Source organism: Myxine glutinosa, chromosome 6 (assembly GCF_964187855.1).
Source record: "Myxine glutinosa chromosome 6, kmMyxGlut1.1, whole genome shotgun sequence".
In the NCBI taxonomy this organism is placed as follows: domain Eukaryota; kingdom Metazoa; phylum Chordata; class Myxini; order Myxiniformes; family Myxinidae; genus Myxine; species Myxine glutinosa.
The window spans coordinates 59530217-59555740 of NC_136266.1; the positions used below are offsets into that span (position 1 = coordinate 59530217).

The 25524-nt window shown below is 45.1% G+C and overlaps 1 protein-coding gene across 2 annotated transcripts in view; it reads left to right on the plus strand.

The window, feature by feature from the left end:
* Positions 1-25524, plus strand: part of LOC137429183 (leucine-rich repeat and immunoglobulin-like domain-containing nogo receptor-interacting protein 1) — a 54133-nt gene that overhangs the window by 11439 nt on the left and 17170 nt on the right. For both annotated transcript variants that reach the window (XM_068119182.2, XM_078779463.1), the window contains exon 2: positions 10584-10692. In XM_068119182.2, coding sequence (XP_067975283.1) covers positions 10681-10692 — 12 coding nt within the window. In that variant the 5' untranslated portion in view covers positions 10584-10680. The remainder of the gene's footprint in view (positions 1-10583; positions 10693-25524) is intronic.

Here is a 25524-nt window from a genome sequence, read left to right on the forward strand (position 1 = left end):
ATTTCAGAGCAAAATATCCAACTAAAAGTGTTTAAAGGACATGATGACAACCTCTGAGCCATCTAATGCTTACTGTTAGCCGTATGCAAGAAGGGAGGGGAGTTTGGACCATTGTGAAGAGGGCTGTTGCTATGGTATGTTGCTCACACATCGCAGGCAGGTTGATAGCCTCTGTTTTTTTTTTTAAATGGCCTCTCCTCCAGTCGAGTTCCCTAGGCCTTATCAAACATCTGACCCTCCCCGGCAACTCCAGGATGAACGTGTTCTTCCAGTAATCCCATCCTGGTTAAACCTCTAAAATCCTTGCTCATTGCCCGCACCTCAACTATTTCATTCCCCACTTTCTCCTGACTGCGGAACCACCTTCTAGAGACAGGTCTATCTCACTCTTCCCTCCAATAGTGGGGGGCCTATGTACTCAATTTCAAGTTCGTGTGCAGTTCATGTTAATTTTGGACAACCACTATAAATGTATTCTACTGGATCCTACTAATCGGAAAAATGATGTCGCCATTTTTTTCTGTTGATCTTCAGTGACCTTGACTCAAGGTCAAAGTTCAAACGTCATTACAGTGACCATACTTCATTCAAATTATATCGACCTTGGTACCAAAATGTGGCAAATTTCACAAGGAACATTGATTATGACATTTGTTTTGTCATTTGCCCTCTCAGATGTTTGCAATATGCAAATTAATAAGCAAATGACCTAATTAGAGAATAAATATGCATAATTAACATATAGTCTTCATCATACACGTAAATCCCATCACTTCGCATTATTATTGAATGCCAATCATTAGTTACCATCATTAATTATTAGTTACCAGTTACCAATGTGTTCTGCTGGATCCTAAACTGGAAAAATATGTTGCTTATTGTTTTCTGTTGACATGTTCTTGATATTAACTGACCTTTGACATGTACTTGACTTTACTTACCTTGACCCAAGGTGAAATGTCAAATGTCATTTTAACCATGTGATGCGATCAAGCAAAATAAATCGGATGTCTAGAATATTGATTTTTGGATTCAAGTTCCCAATGCTTTTCTTTATACTGTTCATTCATCATGCTCATTTGCTCATGTTGGTCGGGTTTTTAGCCATTGTTAGTATTTTTAACATTTAATTTGTTGCCTAAAAACACAAAATTGATTCTGTCAGTTGTCCAAATCATTTTGCTTGTTCGCGTCACACATATATTCTGTTTGCTCTTTTCAGGGAAGGACCCCAATCCTGTTAAGCCTGGTGTTGGCTTAGCGGTTAGGGTGCCGGCTTGGGATCCTAGGATCCTGGGTTCGAATCCCGGTCGATCGCTGAATTAACGCCAGGGGGGTTGACTCAGCCTGTCATCCTTCCGAGGTCGGCAAATTGAGCACCAGCTTGCTGGGATGAATGATCCCGGTGTGTACCCCGGCTTAGAATAGGTACACCGTATCCCTGCGCATCGCAAGAGGCGACCAAGGGTTGGCGTCAGGAAGGGCATCCGGCCATAAAAACATTACCTCAAACAGGAAACCATGATTGTCATGGGGCCCGCAAGGCCAACCCCCGCTCTAGTGGGGAAAATGGCCTTAAAAAACGATCATTCATTCATATACTCCAATCCTGTTAAGATAAAGAATTAATGCTTTTGTAAGATACAATGACCTGTAGTATCTACATGTAGGTCTACAGTCAACCTCATTCATATCTTGATTTTTATTAGTGCCCATTGGTAAGTCAAATTATTTAATACTTTCAAATGATAACTTGGATCGAACGTACTATGTCCCCAGATACAGATGTTCTAGTCCTGCTTATCAGACGTTATCCACAGCGATGCAAAGACATATTTTCTGACAGGGACAGGAAACAAGAAACATGTTATCCCGCTGTCACCCATATTTCATGCACTGGGTAACCAAATGGTTGCTGCTCTACCTGGCTTTCATGCGTTCTCTGGAGCAGATCAAACTGGCAGATTTGCTGCCACGGGTAAGCTTAGCTGCTGGCATGCACTGATGAAATCTTCCCCTGATGTGGTATCTGCCTTTGCATCTCTTGGTAATCGTAATGGACCATCATCAGAAACAATTGCAGCTCTAGAAGAGTTTGTTTGTCAGTTGTACGAGCCAGGGACATCCATCACCAATGTTGGCGACCTCCGCTGGAGATTGTTCACAAAGAAACAATCGGAAGCTCAAAAGTTTCCGCCTACTCGAGGAGCTTTGGAAGAAGCTATCGCGCGTGCCCACTACCAAGCGATGGTGTGGAACCAAGATTACGTGCCTGACCCACAGCTCCCACCTGCTACAGACTTTGGGTGGAAAGTGGCAGGTGATGGTCTGGTGGCCATCTCAACAAAGCAACTTCCTGCCCCATATGCCATCACTCACCTAGTTAAGTGTGGATGTACGACAACAAAATGCAGCTCTCACTGCTCTTGCAGATCACAGAATATGAACTGCATAGAGATGTGTGTGTGTGGTGCAGATGATGACAACTGTACTAACAATGACCACGGACATGCTTTTGGGATTGATGAAGAAGAAGAAGAAGAAGAAGAAGATTATGAAGATCCTTTGTTGTGAACAATATAAGAAGCTAATCTAAAAGCAAAAACATGTTTCCAGTTTACTCGGTGCAAATTTTTTTTCAATGTGTGTCAACAATAACCATTAGATGCACATAGGAACACAATCATGGTAATGCAGAATTGTGGCCGAAATATGCTCTTTGAACTTTGACCTTCGTTCAAGGTCACAAAAGTCACAAGAATATTGACAACATCAGTCAGCTAATCGGACCCAGGATATATTTGTGATTAATTACTAACGATTAACATTTTCTGGAGACGGGATGTACTAGCCATTATATGTATAACCGGGATATATGTTTAACAGGGTATGCTAATTATGCATATTTTTGTCTCTAATTAGCTCATTTGCATATTGCAAAAAAACTAAAGGTCAAATGATGAAACAAATGTCATAACCAATGTTCCTTGTGAAATTTACCACATTTTGGTACCCAGGTTGATATACGTTGGATGAAGTATGGTCACTGTAATGACGTTTGAACTTTGACCTTGAGTCAAGGTCACTAAAGGTCAACAGAAAAAAATGGCGACATCATTTTTCCGATTAGTAGGACCCAGTAGAATACATTTATAGTGGTTGCCCAAAATCAACATGAACTGCACACGAACTTGAAATTGAGTGCATAGGCCCCCCCACTACAAAGCTTCAAGCAGGTGGTGCAGCACCATCTCATATCATCCACTGTCCTTTCCCACAACACTCTTTAACCCCCTTACTTCTGCAGGTTGCTGTGTTTCATCCCTTCGTCTATCTTATCTTTGTGCGCATTCCCTTGCTTATTGTGTCCAACTGTTACCCCACTGTCACTTCATACCATCCATCAAAAACTATCGAGGATGCCTCTTTGTGGTGGTTGTACCCACCAACGCAAGTCGGGGGCCAAATCTCCCCTTTCTTCCCGCTGCCCGGATTTGTCAGGGCAGCACGGTCACGGTCAGAGTGCCGATCGGTCCCATGGACCGGTCCTGTCCCTCCTCTTCTTCTTCTTCTCTCTCTCTCTTTCTCTTTCTCTAACTCTGTCGTGGCCCTGACTTGGTGAAGGCGGGGGTACACCATCCTAGATGTGGGGGATCTCTGGGTCGCTCCTGGGAGATCAATCGGCTGTCTCCGTGCCACAGGCTTGTTCAAGAGAACTATTCGGGGCTATATTACAACAACAACAACAACAACAACAACAACTCTCCATCACTTCGCTCTTCCATGAGCCTTCATCATGTGAAGAAAAAAATACCAACCATAATACAGAATTTTGAACTGTGTGTGTGTGTGTGTGTGTGTGTGTGTGTGTGTGTGTGTGTGTGTGTGTGTGTGTGTGTGTGTGTGTGTGTGTGTGTGTGTGTGTGTGTCTCATCAGTATACAGTGATAGCATCCAAGAAATTCCTTTTTAATACAAATTAAAATGACTACAATTAATCAAACCTGTGTTCATAACTTTGCAATATCCTGAACCCTCATCTGAAGATACAATTTCTATTATTTCGAACGTCAGTTATAATTGATCGACGTGATTATAGTGTACATATTAAAACTGCTAGTTTTTAATGGCAGTCATAACTGAGTCTGTTCCATCGAGTTTCCTTGTTCATCATTCACCATCATCAGGTTCGAGCAGTGAGCCAATGGAAGCGGAGCACAAGGCACCACAAACCGAAGTGTTACCTCATGTCGTGCCGCAGGTGCAACATCCAATCTGTTGAATGTGTATCGCACAATTGTCCATTGTGGGGTTTCACTTCTAAAAGTGAAACGGACGATTCATGAGGGACATTCGCACGTAGTCCATGAAGTCTTTAGTCTCTTCCATGTGAAATTCCTGAAACGTTCGCTGTAACTGCCTCTTCTGCCATTCTTTCATCCGAGCACTTTGCTTCCATGAAGATTTTTCATTCGTAAACGCACATGTTGTAATTACAGCCATTAACGCACATTTTCATCTTTTTTGGGGGCATGAGGAGCCGTCACGCAACAATATGACACAAGAGGAGATGAAAGTGAAGAAGATAACGGAAACAGTCGAGACACACACCATGTTACTGTCAGGTATAATTGACATTGTCAACTTGTTATAGTTGTGAATGCTATTCTGGTCGAGGCTTTGGACTTTGAATACAGATCCGGTTTGGTTTTAAGATCAAGAATGTCCGCACTGTGGTCACAACCTGCGACAAAATGCTGTAATCAGGCCGATTGTGAAACACGCATTCAAGGCCCTCTTAAAAGACAAACAGTATGATTGGGAAACATACATTTAATGCGCTATTAAAAAATTAACTCGACACCTCTGATCCATGTCAGCCCCCCCACAGTTATATAAGAACAAACTGATTCGTCACACGGTCACAGATTGCTTATCCCCAATATATGGCCGTTCAAAAATGACGTCACGCTATTTTTTGAATAACTTGCATAACATAACGCTTAATTACCATGCATTCTGGCAGACTTGATTGAACATTTTCCAGATTACAAACCTGGGCCTTGTATAATTAGCAGAAGCCTAAGTGTTAGGCCCACCAGAAAACCAATCTGGCGGCCATATCATTTCGTCTCGGCGCAAAGTTGGGTGGAATCAAGCGACAGATGTGGGTGTGGTCTGGCAACTCTCTGACCAATGGGTTCACATTTCTAAAATTTCAAAAAGAAGTGACCCCCAAAAAGAACCCCAAACAACAACAGCAACGCAAAGCTCTTGCAGGCCTGCGACATGTCGCAGGTAAAAACAAAAATGTCGTCAAAAAACAAGACCGATAGTCTAACAACGGCATAGCCAAGCTTAGATCTGCTGAGTGGAGGATCTGCCATCCCCCTGTCATGTGACCAGATCCTCAGCTCTGATTGGTGGACGTTTGTGAGGGACATACATACATACACCAGATGGACAGACAAACGCTGTTCCAGACGGCATTGCCTTACGGGATACACCATAAAAAGGGAGAGGCATTTGTTGATGCATGGAGCCATCAAGTATATTGGTTCACGAGTTATCAAACAGAGTGACCACTATATTCGTCATGGGTGTGTGTCTGTATGTCTGTCTGTCCGCAGCATAACTACCCGATGATATCATCCGATCTTGATGAAACTTGGGTGGGAGGTTGATATCATGATCTAGTTGTGTCCTGCCTAGAGTGGGCGTATTGCGCCCATAGTGGGCGGAGCCACGCCCAAAAAAGATGTCTTTTTAGGGGGTAATCGATTTCAAGCTACATCTTCTCCGAGGGGTTTGGTGGAATCTGACAGGGGTTTCGGTATTTGGTTCGGCCAATGTTATGTGTCTAGCCCCATAGAGCTAGATTTTTCATTTTTGCCCCAAGGTCAAGGTCACAAGGTCAGGAAATTTAGAAAAGTCGATTTTTGATGGTTTTATTACATTGTTCGCTTCCTGATAGGGTGAAATGTCGTACATGATCTTATATTATCACATACATCATGAAATACAAGTTTTCCAACAAATTTCAGAATCTTTGACCTTTGACCTTTGAAGGTCACAAAGGTCAAATTTTCAAAGTTGTCGGAATCGAACCGAATTTTCGGTATTGTGTAGCTAACTAACCTCATAACTGATTATACATTATTTTCTATCTCATTTCAAGGTCAGTAACCTTCGTTTTTACATTTCAAGGTCACAAAGGTGAAATTTTCAAAGTTGTCGGAATCGAACCGAATTTTCGTTATTGTGTCGCTAACTAGTCTCATAACAGATAATACATTCCTATTTATATATTTTCAATGTCGGTTTTGACCTTTGTCATTTAATACCGCTCACTCGTTAACCATCGTCGTCTCCTGACTTGTGAATATTATTTCTTCTTCTTCTTTTACTTGTGAGTCTTGCATTTAATTGCATTGTAAGCTTGCTTTTTCATATGTACATCACTTGCGGAAGAAACATTCCCCTCTTTTAATCATCTTGTCAGAATAGAAGTAACATTGATGACAATTTCCAGGTCACTTACTTGTTTCATGTATTTTTTCTTGTTTGCTCACCTGGAACGAAGTTCAGGAGAGCTTATGCGATGCGACCAAATTTGACACAAATTATATTTGTTGTGTTGTGACTAATGTTTGTTCACGGCATTAAAAAAGATCGAGATCTAAGGGGTTTTACCGGGGTCAAAGTGGATCCAGGTTTGACCCCCCAAAATAGGAATTTGCTTTTTCCTCTGAAACTACACACACTATTTCGATGAAACTTGACCACAACCTTCATCACCCATGATGTACCAATGTTTGTTCAAGTCATTTGAAAAATTTGGGTCTGAGGAGCGACACAGGGTGGGAGGGGGATGGTGGGGGGGGGGGGGGGGGGGGGGGTTGCCCCCCAAAATGGATATTTTTTTGTTTGTTTATTTAAAGTCTTATGATTATATTAGTATGATTCTACATGCTGCCCTGTATTCTAGCAAGCATTGAAAGTGGTTTAAAATACCTTTAGTCAGTGCAGTATACTGTTTATTCCACCAGGTGAGTGTCAGGGGTATTGCCCCTATGTTTGCCAGACGTAAAATAATGTTCCATGTATTTCTCTGCCATGTTGTATTCAAATCATCTCCATTCTTGTTAAATAAAAAACCGGTTGGATTAATGGATCTCAACATCCAGAGCTCCACATAATTACTAACCCCTAAGTTTTAGTTTTATTTCAGCTTCTTTGACTCATGGAGGAGCTGTTACACAAATCATGCCCACATATGCAGACAGAGACATAATACGATACTATACAACTTCAGACAAACACGGCTGGTGACCTTTGCGGAAGTGACATAACTTTGAGGAGCACTCTTTGTGCTGGGAAGCCATATTGTGATGTCCCTTTTCTCTCCACAGTCAGCAAGGAAATTATGGAGAACCACATCCCTCCCACTGGCCACCTTCCATGGGATGCAAACCCATGGGGTTTATCCATTCTTTATCTCTAAATGCTGATGTCAAGGAAGGAAGCAGCAAGGGACATTTGAAAAATCTTTGGTATGACTCAGCCGAAGTTTGAAATACCAACCTCCCAGACTCAGAGCAGACACTTTAACTATAATGTCACTAATAGGAAACTGTGGTTGTTAGGGGTCGATTTTTGAAATGTGCATTCATTGGTCGGACAGCTGCCGGACCCCACCCACATTTGTCACTCGACTCTATCCACCTTGGCACCCAGACAAAATAATATGATCGCCATCTTGATTTTCTGCTGATTATACATTGCCTGGGTTTGTTGCGTCAGATTTCAATTAGCGTTGATTGGAAGGGGGAATGTCTTCATGTATTACGTAATATCTTAAAGGGGTGTGAAACCAGACACATCTGTCCATCAGACTGGTAATTGATATTGAACCAAACCATGAAGACCGTCAGAGAGGAATTTGATAATAACCTCAACAGCAAGGATGTGTGAATTGAGTGGACAGAGGAGGTAAAAAAAAAAAAAAAAAAAATTTTTTTTTAATACATATACATACATATATATTGTGCGATTCCCCAGGTGAACACCACAGGGATCACGAATGGCCAATAGCGAGCTTTAACTCTGAGGCGTTGATCAAATGCGGATTTTTATCATATGCGCCGGGGGAAGAAAAGGGAGGGGCGGAAGTTGAAGCGCTTACCTGAGCGATCCCGCCGGGCAGTCTTCAACCTGCAAAAAGTAACTCAAAACGAAACCGGATTTTAAATGTACAGAAAATAACGAAGGGGTTTATTAAACGGAATGCCGGGACAAAGCAAAGCGTGACGATAACTAAAGTCCTAAATGGAGCGCTCCCTCACCAGACTTAGAAACACAGATGAAGGGAAGGATAACTGGAAAATAAAAACTTGTAGTTATTTGCACTTAGCTCAATCGGCTTGAACCTCGTCAGGGTCTGCGAACGGGTCCGGGGCGCTGGTAGCGTTGCGTGTGCGTTGGCACGAAACAGGCCTCACTAGGCCTCGATGAAGGCCTCCCGAGCGTTTGTCCACGCATCGTTTCTGCCTGGAAAAACTGCAGCTCTCCGTCTGTGGCTCTTCCTCCTCACGTCAGACGAACAGGGGAACGAGGATACGATGCCGGCCCACAACCGCTTCCGCCAGAACCGAGGTCCAGAACGTCAAGACAGGGGGGAGAATCGTCAGCACTCAACCGTCTTTCACCAGAGTCCGATACCAAGGGGCAAGATGTCAGTCAGCACGTTATTTTATCGGCCGTCTCGTGACGTCATCTGTGACTTCACCAATCAGTCTGCAGGCCACCACTGAATGCTCAGCTCTCCACCAGTCAGCGTGCCGCTTCTTGCTCGCCCTTCTTTTACCAATCAGTGAGTAGCTTCCTGCTCTGCCCTTGCCAATCAGCGAGTGCCTTCTTACCCCGGCCTTCCTGTTGGTCAACTCCCGCCCAATCACTGTCCTTCTGGGCGTGGCTCTCGGCCTGCCCAAGCGATGTGTGCCTGCCAGGCGGGATTGTTAGCCCTTGTGCTTGATGCTTGGCTTCGGGTTGGTTTTTATTATTAAGTGTGGTTTAATGGGCACTTTCTCACTAGTGTCTATGGTGTGGTACCAAAAGGGGCAAAGGAAATAAATCACTGAGGTTTGACGAACAGGGAATTAACATAATCCCTATAACCAGTTAACATGCCCCATTCCTCGTAATGGGGACGAAGATTCACCTTAATCCGACAGCCGGGCTAAACAGGGCCTCTACTTATTACATGGTGGTGGTTCTTCTTCTTCTTCTTCTTCTTCACGACAGTCGGAGCATGATACCTACACAAATCTACCTGACTCGACATATCACTACCCCACCGATATAACAATATTTTGTGTTGCAGGTTGTGACCACGGTGCGGTCATTCTTGTTATTTAGCAATGGCAGAGGATACTGCTCTGGCGGTATGGTCTAAATTGTGGGGACAAAGTACAAAGAAATACAAGGAAGTCCTTGTACATAGATGTACATGCCCATCCGGCCCATCATGCTCGTGCATTTCCACCGATATCCATGTACTCCTGTAGCTATCGATCTCCAGTTTAAACTTTTCCACCATTTCAGCTGCCACCACTGCCCCACTGCCCCAGGGAGACCATTCCATGCATTAACTACTCTCTGATTGAAAGACCCCCTGTCCTGCTTCCATGACGATCCATCTTTCCTCTTCACTCTCAAGCTCATGGCCCTATTGCTGTCCATTCTGCTGAAAAACCTTTCCACAATTATTCCCTCCATACCATTAATTAGCCTATAAAGCATCTCTATCAGATCCCCCTCATTCTCATCTCTTTTGGGATGAATAACGTCCAGTCTCCATCCATTGCTCCGAGCTAAGTCTAGCTGGCACAGGGAATCAATCTACCGGTAGCCACAATGCGCTGGACACGTTCCGTGGCAGCTACTGTATGTCCTTTCTCAAATGTGGCGACCAACCCGAACACAATATTCCAGATGTACTTGATGTGGGCTGGGGATCAGATCAGAGCTTATGAAGTGATGGGAGTGAGCTGAATAATCCTGACATACTTATGTAAGCCACATAATAAATAAATGGCCCCTTCGCCCTTGTGACGAGGCTCCAGAGGCTCTCTGTTTTGTTCCTTTTTAATCTTTCATCATGTTGTATGGCAGAGATAATTATCTCAGCTGTGTTGTTTTGGCTTCAACGTGTTTTGGTTTGTCTGCACACATGCATTACCATGGTAAAAACGATTCCTCTGTGTCATATAATCGATGAAGAATCAATTAGGTTAGAATAGCACAGTCGTGATGCTCGGTTCGATAATAGCAGAAAATTTATGATGCCAATTTTGCCAACTAAAGAGCCTCATAATCCATTATTCTTTATGCTGCAGCGTTTACAACCTTTGAGATGTGTTTGCATCCATCATCTGGAGTCATTTATGGGAAAGGAAATAAATAAAGAAACAAGATATGCGTCTTTGCCTTTGGCATGAACCTTGAATGGGAAATGAATGAGATTTACAGCATTTTGTTATTTATCTTTTATTAACCGACTTCCGTTTCTCCATCTTCCCCCAGGGACGAGGGGTTGGAGTTCGAGACCCAGGCAGCCTGGAGATCATCTGATCACGATTCACACCTTTTTTATGAGCAGCAAGTTCTCCACCTTGAGGGGATGCATGGAGATGTAAGGATGGAATTCAGCATTAAAAGATTCAAATGAAGACACCCACAAAGTAATACGATTTCGTGCACAAATGTGAAAATTGGTAAAATGTCATAAAGTAACTGTGCAATGAGGAGTACGTGCTCGGCTGGAACTACACGCAGTGATTCAGCACATGAAGAAAAAGCCGGGCTGACCTTGAAAGGTCAAACTTGGATCCTGCCCCTCTGATTTACCTATTTGAAGCAGGTCGGTTGCACAGTACATCATCTTGCGACCTTTAGAATGCGTTATTTATCGACCCAGGCAGACACTTTTGAGGGGTGAGGGGGGAGGGCGTTTAAACGAGGTAGGTTCAAACCCATCACTGGGCTCCCGCAGTTCAAATGTACGTACCCTGTGAAACCAGTTAGATGGCTGGAATACCGCATCTATGTTGACAACATCCCAGCTTGAAATTCCCAGAAGCTGCAGTGCAGCGGAAGATTACGCATTAACCCATTCATGGCGTTGCGACGCTGTCGAGCCGCTTCGCCATAGCAAACAGTCTGCTATTAGAGGGTAATCACTGCGTGCCGTTTATTGCGCGAATTCACATTTCCATGGGTTCCAAGTGACTTTTAAAAAAAAAGAAAAAAAAGAAATTCCATCATCTGCTTCTCGCGATATATATTTCTTGAGATTGAATGAATAATTGAACGCTCGTAATATGGGGTGCGTGTTGATAAATGCTGGGTTTTTATGTCATGTGCTTTGTTGATGGATGCTTGGATGCTGGTTGCTAGGTGCTCGTTGCTAGGCACTGGTATCCAGGAAACATACTTAGTGGTGTCTTGAAAAACAATTCATAACTCTGTTTGCATCCTGATCAGTTCTTATGAACCCCAGTCAAGATGGAGGAAATCTTTCTAAAACTACGTCGTGCAGCCACAAATTCCAATAATTAACTGGATGAATTTTACTCCAATAAATAATATAGCACAGCATCTGGATTGTAACTCCATTTCCTGTAAGCAAGAGTTCTCCATCCTCCTCAGAGATGATGCTGATTATCTGAATGTACGTGTGTGATTATGTGTTGATGTTGTTTGTTTCTGAGGAACAGAGAATGATTCACCGGCTCTCTCCCACCCGAGCGACCCGGCAATGCTTACTGTGCTGAGGCCTCATGTAATGATGCTCTGGGGACATTAAACAGATCCGTTGCCCAGCTGGGGGATTAGGCCTAAATTTCCTCTTTACATCCACAGAAAATCATTGGTATACATTTGCTGAATGATAATTATTCTGTTACTGCTAAAAGGGACTGTGTGTGCATGGCAAGAAGTGCTATTGTTCAGTTTTGTCTAGGACTCGCAGGTTCAGACTCTAATTTCTGTGATTCATGGGAGCATTTCACTAGAACCTTCACCACGAATAGTAATGGTATTCCATGGCGCAGCTCTCGAAAAGCTGATTAGGAAGGAGTTCTGCTTACGTGTAAGCTTCAAATGAAAGAAAATGGTGGATTGATAAATTATATCAATGGTAACGTGCAGGCACAATCAATATTGAAAGTTATCACGTGGACAAAGGCTCAGGCCTGATGTTGCCATTGCTCCGACGAAAGGCAACTCTGTCACTGAAGCCGAAATGCCACGTGTGAGCCTCTGTTCGAGTGACGAATTTCTCAACATCGGTGTAAAATTTAACGTGTGATTTTACCGTGTGGCTAAGTGTCTATCCTAGACGGCAGCTGGCCTATATTAAGCATTGTAGTACAGAATGTGCCCTTTATTCTAACAAGGTGCCCCATGATGTCATCACAAATTGTGTTACTGGAAGTTCCACACGCAGACTTCCAATTTCATAATTTAAAAAAATTCACAAAACGTCATCTCTATGTAAAAGTAGCCGGGTTTCTCCGTCCGTCTGTCACGCTCTTTTCGCTGGGACGGCGTTATGTCTAGCACTAGGCTAGGCCTTTACAGTGGTGTATTATTCGTGACTCCATGAGAAGTGGTGTGATATTTCAGAAACCACTTCTGGTACCTGCGAACAAGCCATAACTAATTAGCCTACTTTTCATAATAACATCGTTATCGTAATAATGATAATAGTAATAATAATAATAATAATAATAATCAACTCGCAATGTTTGTTTTAATGAACTATATTAGCAGCACGGTTTTTCCTGATTGTCATATTTGTTCACCATCACAAAGCATCAGCTGAAAGTATAAACAACCGCACTCGGTAGAGAGCGCACACCTCCGCCAGACTGAACAGTTTGTTTTGTATCCACTGATAGGCCGGATATGGATTCGGACCTGAACCAAAATCTAACCGACTTGTTATTCACCAAGTTTTGGTGAATATTGTTATAATAAATTGTTATTATATAACAATAAATTGTTATTCACCAATTCACCAAGTTTTGTTATAATCTATCGATAACTTTTTTAAATATAATGTTACATATCGTTTTAGCCCGTTCTCTCCATGGTGAAGAATCGCTTCAAAAATTAAATAATTCTCGTATCCGCATCCGGATTCGGATCTTCACCAAAATCGAATCAATTCTTCCTTGTCACACACCCAACCTGCCTACCAAGTTTCGTCCGAATCAGCCCACAAGTTTTTGAGATATCCTGTTCACAAACAGACAGCGGTGAAAACACAACCTCCATTTACCTTCGGTGGCGGAAGTAATGAGAACAAACTTGATGCTTTTTCCAACTTGCAATAAAACACGCAACGTCTGGTCCTTGGGATCATAAACAAAGCGAAACTATAAACGAGAGCCGTGTGTGTCTGTGTCTGTGTCTGTGTGAGTGTTGCCATTTTTCTCAGAGATTGCTGAATAGATCTTCGTCAAACTTTCAGATGCCATAAATGAGTGCCAGGGAGTGGTTTAGACCAAAAAATTAATTGATTTAATTTTTAAAAGTTTCATTTTTGGAGATGTTTTTTTTCTTTTGATCGCTCTATCATGGGTGTGGGGAAGTGTGTAGGAACTTTATTCCTTAGTGGTTGTAGGAAAGATGTTTTAGGCCCCCACAAAAATTAGAACGGGCAATGCCGTGTACCCCTGCTAGTTATAAATAATAAGTGTGCAAATAATCCAGGTGTTGGCAATTTTATGACGACTCTACTCTCTGTCGCTCCATTCCTCATCCCTCAGATCGGCAGTCTGCAGCCTCCTCAGTCTCTGCAGACCTGGACAAAATCACAGACTGGGCAAACAAATGGAACATGTCTTTCAATCCTGATAAATCTCACACTCTTACGATGTCTCTCCGAAAAGACCGACTGGAAAACCCTCCCATCCACTTTCTGAATAATCCTCTCCAAGAAGTTCTGTCACTCAAGCTTTTGGGTCTCACTATTTGCCATGATCTTTCCTGGGAAAACCACATTTCAAATCTGGCCTCCAAAGCCAGTCGCCGACTGGGCATCCTCCGTCGTGCGAAGTCCTTCCTTGGCACACCTGAGCTCCTCACCACATACAAGGCTTTCATCCGCAGCTCTATGGAATACTGCTCTCCCCTCTGGTCTGGTGCTCCTGCCTCACACCTAGCCCGTCTTCACGCTGTTGAAACCAAAGCGTTCAGAATCATTGGAATCTCCCGCGATGAAGCTAACTCCAAGGGCCTTTCACTCACTCACCGCAGGCAGGTTGGTGGTCTTTCCGTCTTCTACCGACTCCTCTCTGGCCTTGCCCCCCCAGCCCTCTCTGGGCTCTGTCCCCCAAATTTTCCTACAGGTCGCACAAGATCTGCCTGCAACCCTCTTATGCTTAAACTGCCAAAATCAAGACTTTCTGCTCACCTTCACTCCTTCATTCCTCTTTTCTCCCACCTCTGGAACAAACTCCCTCACTCTCTTCAATCCCACTCACCCTCCAGGTCTTTAAAACAGCTGTTCACCACCATCTCTTATCCTCCCCCATCCAAAACCTTGATCTTTTCTACCCCCGCTAATTTCGGTCCCCTTGTGTTTTATACCTCTCCCCCCCTCCCCCCCCCCCCCTCCCCTTCCCACGCCTCCTGCCCCCAAGCCCTCTCCCTCCCACACTTCTCCCTGCTCTCAAATGTTGTGGTTGTGTGCTTCCCCTTCTCTCCCCATCTTGTCTTCCGCTCCCTCTTTTTGTATATTTTGTTTGTCTGGTTGATTTGTTTGTGAAATAAATGTTAGCTCTTTCACGAGCCTCGATTCAGTATACAAAAAAAAAAAAAAAAAAAAAATCTGTTGAGGTGGCAGCCTGAAGATCTTGACGTTGAGCCCCTGTCGTGCTATTAAATAACACCAGGTGAGAGTTTACTAGCCCTGTCATCCTTTCAAGGTCGGCAAAATGAGTGCCAGGTTACTGGAAACAGGGCACTTCATCAGCGGCACAGCCCCACTTCCATAAATGATGCAACCAGCAGCCACAAGCTGCATAAAAAAAAAAGTGCGTATTAATAAAATTAACGCCGGGTCGACTGTCAATAAACTGTCACTTACTATACTGTGACATATATATATATATATATATATATATATATATATATATATATATATATATATATATATATATATATATATATATATATATATATATATATACACACACACACACACAGTCTCATGAAAAACTAAGTACACCCCATGTAAAGATTTGACTTTTTCAACATATTTCAACATACAGCTATTTGATCTTCATTTCAACAAATTGATAGATAAAGGTGATATAATATAACAAATATCATGAAACATTTACATTTTGTAGTCCATTGTATAATTTAACTAAACATAAATACAAATTTCGCATTTGGAAAAAGTAAGTACACCCCTACAATCTACATTTATCACTACTTCAAATACCTAAAATTAGAATCAGGTGCACCAGCTCAGGTGCAAATCATTAGAACATCGTTAGAGAGGATCTTGGAGGAACCTGTCTTATTTAAACCTCAGCCATTTAGTTTGATTTGCTCTTTGTTGTTGAAGTGTGCGGCGTTACCATGCCGAGATCAAAAGAGCTCTCTGAGGCCTTCAGAAAGAAGGTTATAGATGCCTACGAGTCTGGGAAGGGATTAAAAAAGATCTCCAAACAATGTGAAATCAATCATTCGACTGTCCAGAAGATCATCTACAAGTGGAGAAGATTCCAAACAACTGCCAACTTGTTCAGGCTGGGCCGCCCCAGCAAGTTCAGCACGAGATCAGACCGCAAGATGCTGAAAGAAGTCTCTAAGAACCCCAGAATGTCATCACGGGACCTACAGGTAGCTCATGCTACTGTTGATGTCAAAGTGCACGAGTCTACCATTAGAAAGAGGCTGCACAAATTTTATCTACATGGGAGGTGTGCCAGGAGGAAACCTTTGCTGTCCAGAAAGAACATCAGGGCAAGACTAAAGTTTGCCAATGAACACCAAGGCAAAGACCAGCACTTCTAGAACAATGTGCTCTGTGCAGATGAGTCAAAGGTAGAGCTATTTGGCCACAGTACCAGAAGACATGTTTGGCGAAAACCAAAGACAGCATTTTACCACAAGAACCTGATACCAACTGTAAAACATGGTGGTGGAAATATGGTTTTGGCAGTTCTGCGGCATCAGGGCTTGGGCTGCTCACCATCATAGAATCCACTATTAATTCTTCATTGTACCAGAGGGTGCTTGAGGATAATGTGAGGCCATCTGTCGGAAAGTTGAAGCTCAACCGAAGGTGGACCTTGCAACATGACAATGACCCTAAACATACCAGTAAATCCACCAAGGAATGGCTGAAAAGAAAGAAATGGAGGGTTCTGGAATGGCCAAGTCAAAGCCCGGATCTAAATCCCATCGATATGTTGTGGGGGGATTTGAAACGAGCTGTGCATGCAAGAAACCCCTCAAACATCGCACAGCTGAAAGAATTCTGCATGAAGGAGTGGGCAAAAATTTCTCCCAGTCGATGTCAGAGACTGGTAGACAGTCATAAGAAACGCCTACTTGAGGTTGTTTCTGCCAAAGGGGGCAATACCACCTATTAGAGCCAAGGGTGTACATACTTTTTCCACATGCGAAATTTGCATTTATGTTTATTTAAATTATACAATGGACTACAAAATGTAAATGTTTCATGATATTTGTTATATTATATCACCTTTATCTATCAATATTGTTGAAATGAAGATCAAATAGCTGTATGTTGAAATATGTTGAAAAAGTCAAAACTTTACATGGGGTGTACTTACTTTTTCACGAGACTGTATATATATATATATATATATATATATATATATATATATATATATATATATATATATATATATATATGTATATATATATGTATATATATATATATATGTATATATATATATATATTGTTACCAATTTGGTAATGCAATATGTAGAGCAGAGTAGATCTGAGTAGGTAACATGCTTAGAGATGTCGCGATAAGGAACACTTCCTGTAATAAGTCATGTGTAGGCGTTTGTCGTGTTAAGATGTATGATTGTGAATCTACCAGGAGATTTGTGTGTTAGTTAGTGTAGGGAATAATGAGTAGAGCCCTTGTATGTCTCACCTGGTAGTCAAACCTTTGTCCATTTTGGCATTGCACACCACTTAAACATTAGTTAGGACCTTTAGTACAACACTAAAAGACGCCCTCTCCCCTGACATGACTTAGGAAGAAATCAGGGGGAACACTGCCACAATTGACCGCCACCATTTTCACCTCTGAGAGGCCTACCCACCTCGCATAGCACGTGCTATAACACAAGAACCACGGAGTAGGGGACGAGAGTTGGAGTGACGCAGTGGTCGTGCACAGGGGCGAATCGGTGGAGGCTCTGATTGGCAGAGCAGTGCGCCAATGCTGACGTCATCGGCCAGAGATATTAACGGGGGCCGGACGCCATTTCGAGCAGTTCAGATGAGATCAGAGCCCCGACCTGAGTTGAGCAGGAGGAGTTAGGGAGTTGTGACATTCCTGGCACAGTCCAGAGCAGCTGGATTCACAGAGTTGGCAGTTGAGCCATAGGGAGTTGCTGAACGCCAGTTTGCCGAACGCCATTGGGCAGTCGAGTCGATACGAGGAGTTGTCTTCAGCAGTCCGGTCGAGTCGTTCAGAGATCCCGACCCAAGTTGGCCTGAGGTGTAGCCCAAGTGGAGCGGTGCTGGTGCTTTTGGACCTTGGTGCATGGACCTCGTTGGCGGCGAGAGGATCGGAGCTTGGAGCGAGGCCTCATGGGTACATCGGGGCCGGAGTTTGGAGCCGCGTTGGACGGACAAGACGACGAGACAGATAAGCCCGAGCTCCGCGTACACTAACACGACGTGACGTGTTCTTTTTGTTAATTCATATTCCCTCGTTTTTGTATTTGAAATCTGTTGTGTGTGGGATCCCAATTTAGTTACCTTAAGTTTATCGTGCTTTTCCTGTCCTTGCTTTTCCCAATAAACCCTTATTACTTTTTGTACATAATACCTGAATGCAGATTCCTGATTGATTTGATAGTTAAGGCTGCAGGGACATGCGCTGTTTCCCTCCATTCCACGCGCTTAGGTGTTTTAGATTTTGGAATCCGCCATTGAGCTTCTGCCTCAGAGTTAAAGCCGCGTGATCGGCAATCCTCGACCGCCAGATATTAATTTCGGTGGTTGCGTGACATTTGGTGTCAGGAGTGTGGGATTCGAACCCGACGGACGAATTTTTTTTGTCCACGGCAAGACATCGACACGGTCGGGCATACATTGCGCCCGACGTTCGAACGCAAAATTTTCATAGTCGAGGCGGAGAAATTTGATACCGATTGGATATACGGAGCGCGATATCGCGTCTTCGCCAAACTTAAATTGTGTTTTTTTGGAATTAAAATAAATACGCGCGCGGGAAATGATCTTCCGAAAAGCGGATGTCGGAGATTGACGAGATGGAGGTACGTAGCGAGGCCTCCGTCAGTGAAGCGAGGGGGCCGGAAATAGGGGGATTTGAATTAGAGGTGAGCCTTGGAACCTCCCCCATCCTGAGTACCAACTTACCCCCATTCCCCTACCGGGGAGTCGGGAGCAGTAGGCGCGGCCCCGACAACCGACCAGATGTTGGGTCAATTGCTTAGGCAAATGGGAGAAATGAAAAATGAATTAAAGGGAGACATAAACGCACAGGGCGAGTGAATGAGTAAGGAGATGGGAGAAATGAAAAACAAAATGGAGGCTCAGAGTGAACGCAGTGAGCGACTAGAAAATAAAATCGATGGGTTGGATGGAAAAATGGACTCCCAAAGGAATAATAATAATAATAATAATAATAATACATTTATTTTGTATAGCGCTTTTCAAGAAACCCAAAGACGCTTTGACATAGTACGTAAAACAAAGACAAAAAAGACAAAAATACATAATTAAATAACCAAACAGAAAGGAAGGAGAAGGAGAAGAGACGGTCAGGGGTTGAATGCGGTGTTGAACAGGTGGGTCTTGAGTGATGATTTGAATGTGGTGAGAGAGGAGGAGTCTCTGATGGTTTGAGGTAGTGAGTTCCAGAGTGTGGGAGCAGCGATGGAGAAGGCCCTGTCCCACCAGGATCTGAGTTTGGTCCGGATTGGGGGGGGGGGGGGGGGGACAGGAGGTTGGCAGCAGCAGAGCGGAGGGTGCGGGTGGGAGTGTGTCTGGGGAGGAGGTCAGTCAGGTAGGATGGGGCCAGGTTATGGAGGGCTTTGTAGGTCAGGAGGAGGATTTTGTACTGGATTCTCTGGGAGATAGGGAGCCAGTGGAGCTTGTGAAGGACGGGGGTGATGTGGTCCCGGTCCCGGGAGTGGGTGAGTAGACGGGCAGCGGAGTTCTGAATGTATTGAAGTTTATTGATGATATTTGAGGGTGAACCATAGAGGAGGCTGTTGCAGTAGTCCAGACGGGAAGTGATGAAGGCGTGGATGAGGGTTTCTGCAGCTGTGGAGGAGAGGGATGGACGGAGACGGGCAATGTTTTTCAGATGAAAGAAGGCTGTCTTGGTGATCTGTTTAGTGTGTTTGTCGAAGGAGAGGGTTTGGTCAAAGATGATGCCAAGATTCCGGATGTGAGGGGAGGTGGATACTGGGATACTGTCGATGTTGAGGGTGAAGTTGTGGGTGGATTTGGTGAGCGTTTTTGGTCCAATAATGATTATTTCGGATTTATCACAGTTTCGTTTGAGGAAGTTGATTTGAAGCCAGGATTTTATTTCAGTGATGCAGTTTGTCAGGATAGAGTGGGTGACGGTGGAAATTGACTTGGCGGAAATGAAAAGCTGGATGTCATCGGCAAAGCAGTGGAATTGGAGACCATGACGATGGATTAAGTGACCAAGGGGGAACAGGTACAGGATGAAGAGGAGGGGACCGAGAACTGAACCTTGGGGGACACCTTGGGGGAGGGGAGCGGTGGGGGATTTGCAGTTATTGATGGAGATGAACTGGTGCCTGTCGGAGAGGTATGATTTGATCCAAGAAAGGGCAGTGCCAGTGATGTTAAAGGTGGTTTCAAGTCGGGTAAGGAGGATGATGTGATTGATGGTGTCAAAGGCGGCGCTGAGGTCGAGAAGGATGAGAATGTTGAGGTTACGGCATCAGAGGAGAGGAGAAGGTCGTTGGTGATTTTGAGGAGTGCAGTTTCCGTACTGTGGTTGAGGCCGAATCCGGATTGGAATGTTTCATACAGGTTATTGGCAGAGAGGTGATGTTTGAGTTGAGTGGCTACAGCGCGTTGCAAAACTTTTGACAGAAAGGGTAGGTTGGAGATGGGTCTGAAGTTATTTGGGGTGTCAGGGTTGAGTCCAGGTTTTTTCAGAATGGGGGTGACAGCAGCGATTTTGAGGGATGGTGGGACGATGCCAGTAGACAGGGAGGAGTTTATCGTTGCAGTGATAAGTGGAGAGAGAGAGCAGGAAGTCAAGCCTTAACAAAGCTGGAGGAGATGGGGTCCAGAGTGCAGGTGGCTGTTTTCATTCCTGTGAGGAGTTCAGAGAGGTCAGTAGGGGAGACTGGGGAAAACTGAGATAGGGGTTGGCAGGACAAGGGGGGGGGGGGGGGGGCAGATGGTTTGAGGGGGAGCAGGTGAGGTGGTGGTTAAGCTGCTGTAGATGTTGTCTATCTTGCTTTGGAAGAATGAAAGGAAAGAAATGCAGTTGTCGACTGTGAATGACTGGGTGGTGGTATCCAGGGGGGCTGAGGAGTTTGTTTATTGTGGAGAAGAGTGCCTTTGGGTTTCCGGAGCCAGAGTGGATTATTTGAGAGTAGTAGGTGGAGCGGGCGTGGGAGAGGGCATCTTTGTAGTGCTGCAGGTGGTCTTTGTAGGCCTGGGAGTGTATTGTGAGACCTGTTTTATTACGGAGTCTTTCAAGTTGGCGGGCACGGGTTTTCATCAGGCGGAGTTCAGGGGTAAACCAGGGAGCAGAATGGGTGAATGAAACTGTTTTGGTTTTTATAGGCGCAAGCTGGTCGAGGCAGGAAGAGAGAGTGTGGTTGTAGTAGTCAGTGAGGTCAGAGGGGCTGTGCAAATCAACGAACGGAGAGGTGGACATCTTTTCGGAGAGGGAAGATGAGAATGAGGTAGGTGAAAGAGAGTTCAGCTGAGAGTTCATAACAAAGTTGATTATGCGTTTTTGTCTTGGTGCTGGGGTGGGAATGTCGATGGTCATAGTGATGGCTAAGTGATCGGAGAGGGTGAGGTCAGATCCAGAGAGATGGTGTAGATTTAGTCCAATAGAACAGACAAGGTCCAGAATGTGACCATGGTTATGGGTGGGAAAGTTGACATGTTGAGTGAGGTTAAAGCAATTAAGAATATCAATGAAGTCAGCGGTTATTGTGGAGTCAGTGGAGTCCATGTGGATATTGAAATCACCGAGGAGGAGGGTTGAGGGGGAGAAGGAGCAGAGCTGGGTCAGAAAGTAAGAGAGGTCAGACAGGAATGATGGGTGTGGTTTGGGAGGGCGGTAGACAACTGCCATGACTGACTGTGTGTGACCAGAAAGTTTAAAAGCCAGGTGTTCAAATGATGGAGCAGATGAGATGGAGATGAGGCTGGTCTTGATGTCCTGTCGGTGTATTACAGCAATTCCACCACCTCGGCCCTCCGAGCGTGGTTCATTGATGTATGAGTAACCATTGGGTGTAGTGAGGTTGAGTGAGAGGTAGTCCAGAGGTTGTTGCCAGGTTTCAGTCAGAGAAAGTCCAGTTTATTGTCCAGAATGAAGTCGTTCAGGATGTGGCTTTTATTGTTGAGGGCCCGGGTATTGAACAGAGCAAGCTTCATATTGCTTTGCATGGTGTCGGGTGATGGACTCGATGGACTCGGGTGATTTTGCCAGGGCTTGCAGACAGGGGGCGCGTTCGTGTATGTTGTTGTGATGACGTAATCGACGGGTGAGAGTGCGCTCAGCTGACCAGAGTGAGGGGACGGAGTGACCTGTCTGGGAGTAAACAAACTTGCGACCGGAGCCTCTATGGATGTATCTGGGTCGTCATAGGAGTCCGTGGTTTTTGATGACAGAGATGCATGGCGGAGTGGAGTGGTTGTTGAGTTGAAGAAGCCTAGCGGCGGAGTACCTCAGTGCCATGCCAGGCAGGAGCGAAGGGGCACAGAGCCCGGAGAGGTCAGCCGGCAGCCGCAGGCTGGCTGACCAAAGCGCCAGGCACAACAGGCTGGTCCAGAGCACGACACGCGAGGAGGGTCGAGCAATGAAGATGAGCAGCCCGAGGACCAATAGAGGGCCGAGAGCCGAGGAGGCAGCCGGGCAACAGCCAGCGTTAACAGCCAGCGAGTGTCCTGCAGCTCGACGACTGCAGCGGTGGCCAACAGGGAGCCAGCCAGCTGTCCAGGCAACCCACAGGAGAGCAACCCAAGAAAACAAAAGGCAGGACAGGTGCGAGATGCCCGGGAGCGGGCAGGAGGCAACGGCGGAAGAGCCGGGCAGGTGAAGCCGGGAGGATCAAGCAGAGAGCAGACCCGTCGGCCAAAAAGCCGCCAAGAGTACTAGAAAAGCAGATTCCGTACCTCTATCCAGCCGGAGAACGCGCGGCACGTGCGCCTTCCGTTGGAGAACAAACAGCACCAGCGTCCCCATACGCGACGCCATGGCGGCGTCCACAAACCACAAATCAAAGTCCACAATCCACAAAGTCCACAGTCCACAAATCCAATCCAATCCACAATCAACAAAAGGCAGGACAGGTGTGAGATGTCAGGTCGGAAAGTAGAAGTAGACCCTGTACATCCATCCAGTCGGAGAAGCGGCGAACAAGTAGCGCCAGCGTCCTCTCACAACCGCACCCGGAAGTTGAATGAATTGAAGGGATGAAGGGAGATGGGAAATGAATTGAAGGATGAATGATGAAGGAATGAATTGAGGGAGAGATGAAGGAAATGAGTGACCAAATTAATGAATTAAAAGGGGAAATGAATGCTCAGAGCGAGCAATTGGAGAACAAAATGAATGCCCAAACCCAAAACATGGAGGGGCAAATGGATAGATTAAAGGAGGGATTGAAAGAACAGATTGAAGGGATGGACAGCAAAATTGAGGGATTGGAGGGAAAAATGAAAGGAATGAATGAACAAATGAATGAACAAATTAAGGAAAGGAATGAAAAATTGGAAGGAAAAATTGGGGAAATGGCACAGCAGCTGGGGGAACGAATTGATGGCATAGAAGGGAGGGTGCAAAACCAAATTACGGGCAGACTGGGGGAATTGGAGGGTGTTACGTGCTCCTCCCCAAACCACGGTCACGGTGTACCTCCGAGCCCCGAGAGGAGTCACGGCAGAAAGATGTGTTATTCTGTGTGTCAAAGATCAATGGTGAAACCACACCAATTGTTACCAACAAACAAGTATTGTATTAAGGTCACACAAGAATAACAGTACAATAACAATATTAATCAATTGTACAACCAATATATCATTCCTATGATGATACCATCAGTTTCGTACAATATAACTCACTGTGCTCCAAGTGAGCGAAAAGAACATTCCCAATGTCTCTATCCCGGCATCAAACCAAAGTTGGTTCCGGCTTCAAGCCAAAGTCGATCCACTCCAGTGATCGTCAGAACGATGCTGTATCGAGACCAGAATCCCGCTCGGTTGACAGTCACACTGCCAAAGATGGGCAAAGGTACCCTCAAGAGGCAACTGGGAAATCACACCTTCGGGTATGGACGTTCAACGGCTCACAAACGGTGAACCGCAAATTAACCTTCGGGTATGGATGTTCAACGACTCTCAGACGGCGAACCGCAAATTCCCACTCAAAATCCACGTTACACACACACACCAGATTAACGTCTGGATGGTTGTGAAAATGGTTGAAGCGAGGTGAAGAACCTGGAGCGATGCGAAATCCGGCGCGAGGTAAAATGGCCAACGGTCGGTTCTCGAGACGTAACGGCACTCCAATGATTCTCTTCGGAATCATCCGCAAAACCTGTCACGCAGGTTTATCTGTCACAGCGATAACAACTCTGTCGCAGGAATCCCTTTCCCAGGAAACCCCAAAGTTCGCTTGTGACCCTTGTTCGCCAGCGTTTGCTCAAAACCTCAACGTAGCTCGGCTCATTCTCCGACCTCACTCGCTCCGCCTCTTCTTTTTTTCTTCTTCTTCTTCGTCCGGTTCCCGATCCGGTTTCCGGTTTCTTTTAAAACACTAACTTTTTTTACCTTTTGAAAACAGTAATCTCTAATTCATTTAAACAATAACCATAATAGTACATGCAACCAAAAATGTTTACAGTGGATGAGAACCACAACAACGGAAGTGACGAATCCGTAACAAGGGTAAAGTAGGAACTAGAATGGGGGAGATGGAAAAAGCCATAGGGGTGGTAAGTGAATTGATACGGACAGAATTAGTGTCAAAAATAGAGGGCGTGACCCACGCTGTCCGAAAGGGGGGAGCGTTGGAGGGTCGGATTGGTGCCCGAATTGATAAAGCAAATGGGGACCTGGAAGGCTATCGGGGCCGGGTGGATGCCAGAATGCAACAACAGAGAGAGGAATGGGGACTGCTCAAACAACAGGGGGGCGAATTGGCCGAGGAGGTAAAAGGGTTGGAAACCCGCATAAAAGAGCAGGAGCAGGGGTTAATTGAGAAAGGCCTGTGGGTGCCGCAAATGGATAATGAGAGGGTGAGTGATTTGGTGCAGGAGCGACTGGAGACCTGGGACAATGCCATCAAGGCGGAGGTTGTTCGGGTCCAAGAAAGCCTAAGGGAAGAGGTGAGTCGGTCTGTTAAACATCTTCAGGATCAGATTAAGGTGACCCAGGAGACCCTCACCACGAGCCACAGTTGGACACCAGAGGCTCCGAAACTGAATGCCCAGTTGGGGGGATGTTTTGGCCCCGGACTGGATTTAGACAGAGAGGAATCAGGGAATAGAGTCTCTGGAAAAACAATCCCCCTCGTGCATTTTGATGGATCAGGGAGCCTCGAGGCTTTCCTGATGCAATTTGAGTGCGTGTCTCAGCTCAATGGTTGGGGAGAGCGGGAGCGCATGGGGAATCTGGTGGCGACACTGCGGGGGTCAGCCGCAGACGTGCTAAACGTAGTCCCAGAGGGAATATTGACCAGAAAGGCCATCTGTGAGGCCTTGAATCATAGGTACGGGACAGGCGCAAGGTGCGACCTGGTCAGGGCACAGCTGCTGCATTGCAGGCAAAAGCCGAATGAGACGTTGCAGGAGCTGGCCCAGGATATATACCAATCTGTGAGGATAGCATACAGAGACCTACCAGCACAGGCGTGGGACAAGCTGGCGATAGAAAAATTTATGGCGGCTCTTCCTGATCCCGAGGTCCGGACGTTGGTGGAGTTACAGGACCCACCCATGGTGCACCGGGCGGCGGAATGCGTGGCGA